Source organism: Xenopus laevis, chromosome 4L, assembly GCF_017654675.1.
Source record: "Xenopus laevis strain J_2021 chromosome 4L, Xenopus_laevis_v10.1, whole genome shotgun sequence".
Classification (NCBI taxonomy): Eukaryota; Metazoa; Chordata; class Amphibia; order Anura; family Pipidae; genus Xenopus; species Xenopus laevis.
The window spans coordinates 117,572,224-117,584,189 of record NC_054377.1 but is presented as its reverse complement, the minus strand read 5'-3'; the positions used below and the strand labels follow the sequence as shown (position 1 = coordinate 117,584,189).

General features: G+C 35.5%; 1 protein-coding gene across 1 annotated transcript in view; it reads left to right on the top strand.

The window, feature by feature from the left end:
- Window positions 1-11,966, top strand: part of hmcn1.L (hemicentin 1 L homeolog) — a 149,382-nt gene that overhangs the window by 71,620 nt on the left and 65,796 nt on the right. The window contains 11 exon segments of the mRNA XM_041590706.1: window positions 902-1,063; window positions 2,697-2,978; window positions 3,885-4,052; window positions 4,301-4,414; window positions 4,891-4,974; window positions 6,073-6,264; window positions 6,431-6,601; window positions 6,812-6,925; window positions 8,686-8,831; window positions 10,083-10,230; window positions 11,113-11,316. Coding sequence (XP_041446640.1) covers window positions 902-1,063; window positions 2,697-2,978; window positions 3,885-4,052; window positions 4,301-4,414; window positions 4,891-4,974; window positions 6,073-6,264; window positions 6,431-6,601; window positions 6,812-6,925; window positions 8,686-8,831; window positions 10,083-10,230; window positions 11,113-11,316 — 1,785 coding nt within the window.

The following is an 11,966-nucleotide window of genomic DNA, read 5'->3' as shown; positions in this document are numbered from 1 at the left end:
TTAATACAATATAATAATCTTATTTTATAAAGCATCTCCTTCCCAGACATATCTACACAGCAACTTACTATCTTGAAAGCATTTACAGTATATATGACTGTCCTACTGTACTAGCAGGTAGACCATTTCTTTTTCCCTGGCAAGAGGTTGAAATGTAATTACAAATTGTACAGAATTACAAAATATGTAAATCGGCTCCAATTTGATAATACTGTACATTTAGGGGATTATTTACTAAACTCCATTCTGCTTTTTGGGGCAAAACTCAAATTTCTTTTTTTAAAATCAAACTTTATTAAAGCCCAATGCAGACAAAAAGCCACCATCTCAGACCTGCCAAGGTTGTGTATATGTCAATAGCAGAAGTCCCTAACCTATTTTGAGGTCTCTGTGGTCTGCGCTGGAATTTTGGACTTTTCAGGCAAAAATTCAAGCTTTTTTTTAGAGCTTTTTTAATAATAAATCAGGTAAAATCAGGTATGGGAGTTTGCCCGTTGTTTTTTTTTATTTAAATAATAAGATAAATTTGGGTTTTAGTAAATAACCCTCTTAATTTAGGCACTAACAAAAGCCATATATTTGTATGGGTTCCCTTTAAACCAACTCTGCTAGACCTCATTTTTAGATTTCTCATTCCACCATTTGAATTACAGATGAACTATCATGAAAGAATACAATATAAACTTCTTCTCAGGGAAAAGAAAAACATTTCTTAATTCTGTATCATTCAACTTACGTTGACAAGTTTTCCTTCATTATCTAACTGGCAATTGATTGCGATATGTTGCTGGACTGGGGCAGATATTTCTCAACATATTCCTTTAGAACAAAAATAACATATTTGCATTATGGTCTTACAGTATGTCTACAGTGTGTCATACATTTCACAATTGCCTTGCAGATATTGCCGTACAATCTGGTGCTGCAGGGCACATTCGCTTGCTTTCCGGAGGACGACAGCTCCAAATTATAAGTGCTAGAAAATCTGATGCAGCATCATACACATGCACAGCTTCCAATAGTGTAGGGAGCGCAATTAAGAAATACAACGTTAAAGTTTATGGTAAGTCAATAAAAAAGAATTCCCATTTGCTTCTGCATTATTCATTTTAATATTTTTTGGTTGTCTACAGTTATCTAAAGTTAAGGTAAAATCTTAAAAGAGAAAATCTAAGGGGCAGATTTATCAAGGGTCGAATTTCGAGGGTTAATAAACCCTCGAGTTTGACCCTCAAAGTAAAATCCTTTGAATTCGAAGTATCGAATTCGAAGGATTTTAGGGCAAATACTTGAATTGATCGAATAAAAATCGAACGATTCGAAGAATTTTAATTGCTCGATCGAAGGATTTTTATTCGATCATAAAAAACGTAGAAAAGTGCTCGGGAAGGTCCCCATAGGCTAACATTGCAGCTCGAAGTATGTAGTCGAAGTATTTTTTAAAGAGACAGTACTTCGACTATCGAATGGTCGAATAGTCGAACGATTTTTAGTTCAAATCGTTCGAATCGAAGTTGAAGTCAAAGGTCGTAGTAGCCTATTCGATGGTTGACGTACCCAAAAAAATACTTCGAAATTCGAAGTTTTTTTCATTCGAATCCTTCACTCGAGCTTAGTAAATGTGCCCCTAGATGTTTACAAAAGGAAACACTAAAAATACTATACATCAGTATTCCTCTAAGCTTAGGTCTAAGAGCACTATGGGTGCAAGAGCTTATGGGCTTCCCCCAACTGCCCCTCTTAAATGTAGAGCTCCTAAATGCAGACAAAGCTACACTCAATGAGGCAGCTGCAGGTCCAAAATGGAGACCTGTGCCAGTTCATGAAACCAGGAAGGGTATTCTGCAAATAAAGACATGATATTCTAAAAACAAAGTGTGCTCTCCTGGTACTATCTATATTTACTTGGAATTTTATGCACTCTGACATGGGGACTACAGCCCGTTGAGAAGCACGAAAATACGGATTTATACAATAAGGACAACCTTGTATCTACTTGAACCCAGGAAGGCTGTGTGTAAAGTGAAAAAAAGTCCAATTTCAGACACTGTATTTGCACTATCCACACTACCTTCCTTATTTTAATGGACCAGTATAGAGTTCTCTTCTGCTGGACTGTAGTGAACTTTTATCATCTGATAAAACTTCTTGCTTTTTTTTTTATCCAAAATATGTCAATAAAATATTAGGAACTTTTGCATATGGGAAAAACATTGTTTGGATGTGTGTCTAATTCTTATGAAAGCAAAGATGGCACATGATATATATCAGTATGCATTGGTGACGACACTGGTGCACAATGGCACACACTGCACTTGGGAGTGCAATAAATAATAAATTCCATACTTTAAATCAGTAAATGCTTTCTGTTATCATAGATTGTCCATTGATTTTAAAAATTACGCCTTGTGGGCACGTCACACAATCCTATCTATCCTTTCCTACTGTTCTCCTAAGTGACTTACTCCTGATTCAAGTCCGCATTTCTCCCTAGACTTCTATTGAGTTTTTATGAGAACCATGAGACTAGTTTTTCTCATAGACTTGAATTAGTATATAAAGGGAATTTTACTTTGTCTTCCCTTCTCTGTCTGATCCTGTCCTTGGATCTTCTTCTGATTCTTTTTCTTCCATTAACTTTCAATTATTAAACATAATTTAAAAAAACGACTATTCCTAACAATCCTTTTTTTCAGTTCGACCCAGCATTTCTGAAGGTGGCAGTGTTCCGTCAGAGATTGTGGTGATCCAAGGCAATAATGTGACTCTGGATTGTGAGGCCAGTGGAGATCCACAACCAATGCTGACCTGGCTGAAGGAAGGGATTCCTCTTATTAGTGGCAATGGATTCACTATCAGCAGCAACGGGAGACGCCTCCATCTGCAAAAAGCACAAATATCTAATGCTGGACTGTATGTATGTGTGGCTGTGAATGTGGCCGGGCAGTCGGACAGAAAATATGACTTAAAGGTTTTTGGTAAGAAGCCTTGCTAAATTGTACATTGTAATGTTACAGATAATTATTTGAATAAATTAAAGATATACAATTATTCAAAAAGTATTCTAGTAGAGTAAATGAAACAACATTTGAGTTTTCACTCAGAATTATACAATTAATTAGAGACATTTCTATGCCTTAAACCCACTTGAAATTGAGTTTTCTGCTCTTCAAACCCTTCTGGAGTTGATGCCATTTACAGTGACTTCTATATGCAACAATGTCATTCATGTTGGCCCCAAATTTCAATGCATTGACCTGGTTTCAGGCCTGTGCCCAGGATCTTTTGAGTAGCAAACAACAACCTTGCAATTAATTAAAATTACATGTAAGGGCTATCAGCTTTGCAGACATATTTAGGAAATATATTTTGAAGCCTCAAAATGATCCACAAAAATTACAAAAACTAATTTGGTTTGTTATAATTTTTAAGAATTTTGTGGTCAGTACCTGCTTTGCCTTTTGATAAACATTATTTTTGTTTGTACATGTGGGAAGACAATGTGTGTACTAAATGCTGATATTAATTACTGAAATTTCGGTAACTTTATTTTATGTTTTAAGACTTTTGACAGTTTTTATGGGTTAGGTTATAAATAAATGATTTTATTTAGTGCCATCTCTTGTGGCACTTTACCGGTGGAAGCAAAAAGCGGCCACCACTGGTTTTATAAAACCAACAGTCATGCACTATGGGGCTAATTTATTAAGTTTCAAAGTAATTTTTTTCTCAATCAAGGGTTTTTTCTGTGATCACGTTTATAATAAAAAAACTGCAGAGTTAGACTATGTTAATGCAATGAAAGTTTAGCAGCAAATTCTGTTATGTTTAGATTTTTGTGCTATTGGTTTCAACTGGTGTTCTGTTTTACTCTTGGATTTAAGTTCCACCAGCATTTCCAGAAGGCATCCTGAAACACGAAAATATAAGCATTGTTGAGAAAAATCCTTTTACTCTAACATGTCAAGTCTCAGGAATCCCTCCACCCAAAGTTACATGGTACAAAGATGGCCAACCTATTCCCCCGAGCCGCTCTCCTCAAATTATGTCAGGTAGGATTTCAAACATTGCTTCCTTTCAAATATGAAAATTAATATTTGTGTAGGTATATTGTTATAAAAAGCAATACTGTAAATAATATGTATTTAGACACATGTATATGTCTATCTGGGGGGGGGAGGCAGCCAGAATTTAGTAGTCGTGGCTCAGGAATTTAGGCCAAGAGGGCCTAGCTTTATGTCTATTATTGATCTGCCTGTCAATACACTGTGTTACATACTTGGGAATTTGCTGATTTCAGGAGGCTTTCTCTTGCGCTTCTCACATTCTTCGCTCTCTGATGCTGGGAGATACACCTGTGCCGTATCCAATGCTGCTGGTGAAGACATGAGAAGCTTTGAAGTAAATGTACTAGGTATATGTTTTGTGCCACCTTGAAGGGTGAATATATTTTAGGGGAAAAGTCACTAATAGCATTATTTGGGGAAAAAACAGGGCATGGTCAGCATATCTGAAAAACCTATATTAATAGAGAGATCGATTTTGTATTTATATAATGGTTACATTAAAATATGAATGTATTATCTCATTCCTGTTGCAAGGATTTTCCCTGATGCCTTCATTGTACAAGAGAAAGAAACAGTTATTCTAGTTTCTAACACTCCGAAATCCGACTTCTGTCACCAGTGAACATCAACTCACAATAACAGCATGAGGGTGGGACCTAGTGGGCAGGGACATAGCAGAACAAGCAATGAAGCAGTGTCTTTAGCACTGTAAAATGCTAACTGGATTGGGTGACTGCACAAATACTTAAATAAGTGCATATTTGATAATGTTTTTAAAATTCTCTCCCTTTGAGCTTATACACAACTGTAAAATTCATTATAGTTCCCCCAAAGATTATTGGCAGTGTCCTGGAGGAGATCAAAGTGAAGGAGAGAGGCAATATTACATTGTCTTGTGAAGCTACAGGTGAGATTACATTTTATATAACAACACATAAAGGGGGTTATTTATTAAAGGTTGAGTTGTAAAAACTTGAAAAATTCTAGTTTTTTTCACTAGTTAAAAAAACCTTGATTTTTTTTCAAGATTTATTATACCCTGATGCTGCAAAAAGCCTGAATCTGAAAATTCGCCATCTCAGACCTGTCGAGGTCCTGTTTAAGTCAATGGGAGAGGCACCTATACCAATTTGAAGTTATTGTGATCTGCACTGGGTTTAGCCCACTAGAAAAAAATGTTCTTTTACGATCCAATTAAATTGAGGTTTTTTAATTAATTAATTAATTAATTAATTAATTAATTAATTAATTAGCTTAAATCGGGCATGGGCGTTTGGTCAAGCTTTTCTTTTATTATTATTGGAGACTATGGGGTATATTTATCCAAAAGTGAAGTCAGAGATCGCCAGTCTTCTAAAGTGAAATTCCGCCTCTCTCCGTTAATTTCTATGGGATTTTGAAAGGCATATTTATAAAAGGATGAACTTCCACTTTATCACATTGATAAAAACTAGAGGACTTCACTTTTTGATAAATATATCCCAATACCTTTATAAGACAACTACATTAAAATGGTTATCTCATTTTTTAAATAAATAAAGCTCAACCAAACTCCCATCCAAGATTTTGCCTTGTTTATCATAAAAATAAAATAAATAATAAATTGGATTGGAAAAAAAAACCTCAATGAAATCAAGAGAAAACCTGAATCATACGATTTTTTTGGACTTTTTGCCCAGATCGTTTGATTTTTTAGAGGTTTTGCCCAAAAATCCTAGATTTTTTGGATTTGCAGGCTAAACCCAGTGCAGACCATGATATCTTCAAATTGGGATGGGGACATCTTCCATTAACTTCGACAGGTTTGAGGATTTTTGGACATCGGGTATAATAAATCTCAAAAATTATATATTTTTTTTCCACAAAAGTTTTTGCCCAAAAAGCCCTACGAGAAAAAAAAATCGAGTTTTAATAAATAACTCCTCAATCTTTTCCCATATTTTACTCAGGAAAAAATGGTGCTGCCTGTGACCTTAAAATATATCTTATGAATCATTTTCTATAGGGACACCAGTACCACAGATAACTTGGCTGAAGGATGGACATCCTATTTTGGAGGACACAAATCATCATATTGACCACAAAGGACAATGGCTTCAAATTAGTAATGTTATTATGGCAGACAGTGGAAGATATGTATGCGTTGCTTCCAATCCAGCAGGAGAAAGAAGCAGAAGTTTCAGCCTCGGGGTGTTAAGTATGTGTGATGATCTTTTGGTTGATAAACAGATCTTTTCTGGGGAAATAAAGGAAATAATTGTGATAATTTGTATTTACTGTGAATGCTCGAATACGGTATCCATAGGCTTTTATTGCAAAAAACACTGAGAAAGTATATAGAGTAATGTACTATTCTTGTTCAGTCTCTCCAACAATCAAGGGCACCATAAATGGATCTCCAGAAGATGTAAAAGTGGTTCTTTTTAGTTCTATATCCTTGGAATGTGAAGTCCATTCCCATCCTCCTGCTACAATCACTTGGCACAAAGATGGACGCCCATTTAAAATGAAAAACAATGTCAGAATTTTACCAGGTATTAATACTTCTTTTTCTGAACCAAGACCCTACAATCTTCTACAACGGTAAAGTCTCATGACATGAGCAAGAGATCCGTATGCAAGATGAAAAATCTGCATAGCTTTTTTTATATTATTTCCTGTTTTGGTCTACTGTTTATTTTAGTGTACAGAAATCTGGTCTACCAGAAGTTTGACTTTTAATTGAAGGCATCATTTATTCCTAGGTGGTCGAACTCTGCAGATCCTAAAAGCTCAAGAAGATGATGCAGGAAGATACAGCTGTATTGCCACTAACGAGGCAGGGGAAGGAACACACCAGTATAACCTTAATGTTCACAGTAAGTATTTATCTACCACACCTTTTAATTGAAATGCCATACAACTGCACGATCAGTGTTTTATTGGCTTATAATAGGTTCTACAATTTCTGCACAAAGGGAAAGAAATAATCGGCTTATGAAAAGACACACACTTTATTAGTGGCAATATTAGTTATAATAAGAAATGTTTAAATAGCTTAAAGCACCATTAACACAAATGTAGTAATTATTTATTTGGACTTACATATTCAGTATTTTCATACACATGTAGCACACCGTAGAGTGCACTTTAGCTGTGTGAAATATAGTGTGTGACCAGGACTATTTAGGCATATAATGTGCCTCTCACCTACTTGTACCCGGGCAACTCCCAGCAACTACCTGTACCTGGTAGACTCCTGTTTGTATCAAAGGATTCAAATCACAGAGAGGTTTCTTAGCAGCAATAACTGGGTTATTAACAGTAGAAAATTTAATAAATTAAACAAGCTGTCACTCCTTGAAGGCACATTGAAATACAAGAGTGACAGATCCCTCCCAGAGGTAAAATAGGCAAAGTGTTACCACACTTCTGAGGCAACCCATACCTGAGAGTAGAGTATTGTGCTTTGGGGTCTTGTATCATGGCACCCTTCCTAGTCCTCAACTCACCCACTGAAGTCCCAGCATTATTGGTTTACTCACCACGGGGTCCTAACCCCACTGTTCCTCCTCTTTGGAGCTGAAACTGCTCACTAGCTAACCTGAGCCTTCCTCTAGCTCATAGAGCAACTATGACAAAACTTACTAGCACTATATAACTCTTTCTAACTTTTACCAAACTGTAGACCTGGACCTGTAACACATCACAGAAGTGAGGTCACAGGAAAGACCATGAACACATGGGGCTATACTGATTTCTACTTTTAAAAGATGCTATCTAGTGGGCAAACCATAACTAAACCAAATTACCTGGACCCAGGAAGGGAGACATAGCTGCCATGGTGAATCTAAAGGACCACTTTAGGCATCCAAAAATACAAAGGGGAAACTGCCTGAGAAATGTTTTATTTTTATTGCAGCTTTTAATGCTGGAGATGTCTTTAATCTATTACATCTAGCCATTCAGTCATGGGTCCATAGCGCTATATAACACATGCAATAATACATTTAATAATACAAATTTACAACATGGGCCAAACATCATTTGAAAGTGACTTTGCAATTAAATGTCACTACTGCTAGACTTGTAAAGGATTCTCAAATGACCAGAATAAGTGAACATTTACCACTTTCCTGCATCTAACTATGCACCAAATCCTTCTAAAAAGGCATCTTTACAATGGTTACAATGCTTTATAACGCAATACAATATAAGTTAACAGAAATGCTGAATGATTAATTTTCTTGACCAAATAGTGTCATTGTATCAATTCACTCACCCACTGAATTATTTAAATGACTTAAGTATGCCTTTGTTTAAATGAATATAAGGCATTGTAAAATTTTTGGGCTATCTGGATTCTCACAACTTTCTTAAGTATTCAAGAACTACTTTCACTGAACTACTTTCAGTGAGTAGTATGAGGCCTACTCCACATCCTGCTGCAAGAACGCATTTTCCTTTTTTTTTCGAGTTTCACCTCTGTGTTCCATTTCATATGTAACTCGGAGAGCAATTTTGTAGATCGCCTTATAATTTGTATGTTTTCCAAGTGCAGTAGACTTCTGTAAAATGGCTCTTTCAATGCTCAGTACATTAAATTATATTTAATGACATTTTCCCTTTTTATTTTTAGTTCCGCCTAAAATTCGAAAAGATGATATTTCGGAATTTGGTGGGTTTTCAAAGGAAATCAAAGCTATTGTAAACACAAACTTCACTCTCATATGTGATGTGAAAGCAAATCCCTCGGCAAAAATAACTTGGTATAAGGATGGACAGGTTTGTTATATTGGTTCCTGTTAATGATTTGGGAAAGTTGACAACTTCAGCATAATGTACACTTTCCATTTGTTAATTTTCAGGATCTTGGTCAAATTGCTATATATATTTATACAAAAATTTTAACCGAAATTCCTGCCTTGTCAGCTATCAGGTCAGGTGGAGCGTTTAGGACCTGTTTTAACATCAAACATTACTTAAATAAGGGCAGATTTATCAAAATGTGAATTTAGAGCTTAATAAATAAAAATCAGCTACATAGAACTCTAAGGGGCCGATTCACAAAGGGTTGAATATCGAGGGTTAATTAACCCTAGATATTCGACTGGGAATTAAAATTCTTCAACTTCGAATATCGAAGTCAAAGGATTTAAGCGCAAATAGTGCGATCGAACGATCGAAGGATTATTCCTTCGATCGAACGATAAAATCCTTCGAATCGAACGATTCGAAGGATTTTAATCCAACTATCGAAGGAATATCCTTCGATCAAAACAACTTAGGAAAGCCTATGGGGACCTTCCCCATAGGCTAACATTGAGTTCGGTAGCTTTTAGATGGCGAACTAGGGGGTCGAAGTTTTTTCTTAAAGAGACAGTACTTCGACTATCGAATGGTCGAACGATTTTTAGTTCGAATTGTTTGATTCGAAGTCGTAGTCGTAGTCGAAGGTCGTAGTAGCCCATTTGATGGTCGAAGTAGCCCAAAAAACACTTCGAAATTCGAAGTTTTTTTACTTCGAATCCTTCACTCGAAGTTAGTGAATCGGCCCCTAAAAATCCATAGGAATGAATAGAATGTGGGTAAGTTTTTATTTATTAAACTCAACATTTTGATAAATCTTTCCAGGTCTTAATATTGTTTTTTGAGGCCCAGGCACCCTATATTTGTTCCATTTTAGGGATAACTAACCTATTTTCTGGTAGCTTGCCAATGCAGAAACATTCACCCCTTTACTGTACCATATACAGTATGTACCATATTAATATTGGAAGCCCTATATCTAAAAGAAAATGTAATTTTAGACATTTTTATTTGATTTTTGCAGATGTGACTTCTACTGTGATACTTTTGTGTAGCAAGTAATTGTGGGATTGATAAATCTTATTGTTGGGTGATCTCTAAAATAATTTAATAATCTCTTGCCCTCTAGGACCAGTTTGCTTAGATTCTGAAATAGATTAGAGTTGAAGTATGCATTCCTCTGTATTTATGGATGTTATAATGTACAGTACATTTATCTTCACACAGCCACTTGAGCCAGCCAACAATCTGGCAATAATCAGTGGAAACACACTTTCTGTAGAGAAAGCACAATTGTCTGACACCGGTCGTTATACCTGCCTGGCTTCCAATATTGCTGGAGAAGATGAACTGGATTTTGATGTCACTATACAAGGTTGGTAAGAAGCTGTTTAATTAAACATTTGAGATTAGAACCTAGCAACTCCATCATCTTGTTCAACTCCAGTTATCCCCATAGATTTCAGTTGAGTTGAGTAAAATTGCATCTGTTTAGTATTGAGATCATTTCATGATAACAGGTCGTGTTGAATTTAATGAGAAAACAATTACTTATGGTTTAACTCATAAAAACTTTACTGAAGTCTATGAGGGAATCTGAAACCGATTTAGTAGATATGTTTTTTATGTTAATGCTTCATTCTGATCTCAGACTGAATTTTTTTTTTTCTTAGACAAATGGTTCCTTCGGATACTCCTATTTATTAGAATTTGCAGCTGTGTTTTTTATCAAGAAGATGATAGCAAACAAATTAAGTTTTTCTGATTCAAGTTTTTGCTTAAATATACTATAACTCATAAATAATTTGCGATCGAGTTTAAGGATTGTTTCAGCAATTGAACGTTGAAATTTGAAAATGGATGAATTGGTCTTGTTTTCTACCTCTCTACACTATTATTTGTAGACACAGGGAAGCTGGTGCAGACATTAAGGAATTCAAATCATTTTTTATCCAAGATCATGTTGGAGAGTGAAACAAAATATTTGAAATTTAAATTTGACCAATACAAGTTATGTCATTGGATTTACTGGTTACCTTTCCCAAAAAATATGAAAACAATAAATAATATATGGGCATTTATTTGAAAATCATTGTTTACTTTAGCTTTCAATCAGTAATAATCACTACTGGTATTTCCATTCTGGGAAAAAACAGCAGTTCTTCAGCAGACTTGTTATGGCAGGCTTTTAGACATATATACAATTATTTAGCAACAGTATCCAATTAACATGTAGCTTGTGTCCCAATCACTACAGTGCCTCCCAACTTTCCAAAATTATCTGGCCTCTGGACAACCAGTAGAAGCAGCACTGGAAGCCACAATGGAGAAAACAAAGAAGTCATAATCAACAACCCAATTTCTCTGTACTGTGAAACTAATGCTGTGCCACCACCTACCATAACATGGTACAAAGATGACAAACCGCTAACTCCCAGTAACAGAGCTTTTATCCTACCAGGTACATTCACAACAAAGAACTTAAAGGGGACCTGTCACCCTAAAAAATAATTACAAATCCTATTTTATCATGTTGGCAAAATAAAATTTAATTACACTATATAAATGGTTTGAATCTTGTTTACTTTGGTCTGGGAATTCATAATTAAAACAAGCAGACAGGAGCCATTTTGTGGACACTGTTATTAAGGCAAACCTTGCATCATCTCAGAATCTTGTTTGTGCACCAGAATGGGGGACCTGATGTCCATCCCCATGCACTGGCTACACAATTGGTGAGAGAGGGGGACTGTGGAGAGTGCAGTGACATCTAGTAAGTGCAGACAGGGTTATTCAGCTGAAAAACAAATGGTTCCAAATTTATAAAATTAACCATTTAAATTTTTCATTTCAATTCAAGTTTTTTCCTTTGGACTCATTTGGAGTAAGTGGATAACCATTTCTAAGACTGATATCTGACTTGTAGCTTTGGAACATATTTGTTTGTGTTGGTATCAGCATTAACAGCTAATGCCGGATTTGTCAAAGGAGACAGGAGAATTAGAGGCACATTTATCAAGATTCGAATTTCGAATTCATGTGAGTTTTTTTAACTCACATGAATTCGATTTTACTTGAAAATTTATTAAAAAAATAGAATATTTCAAACTT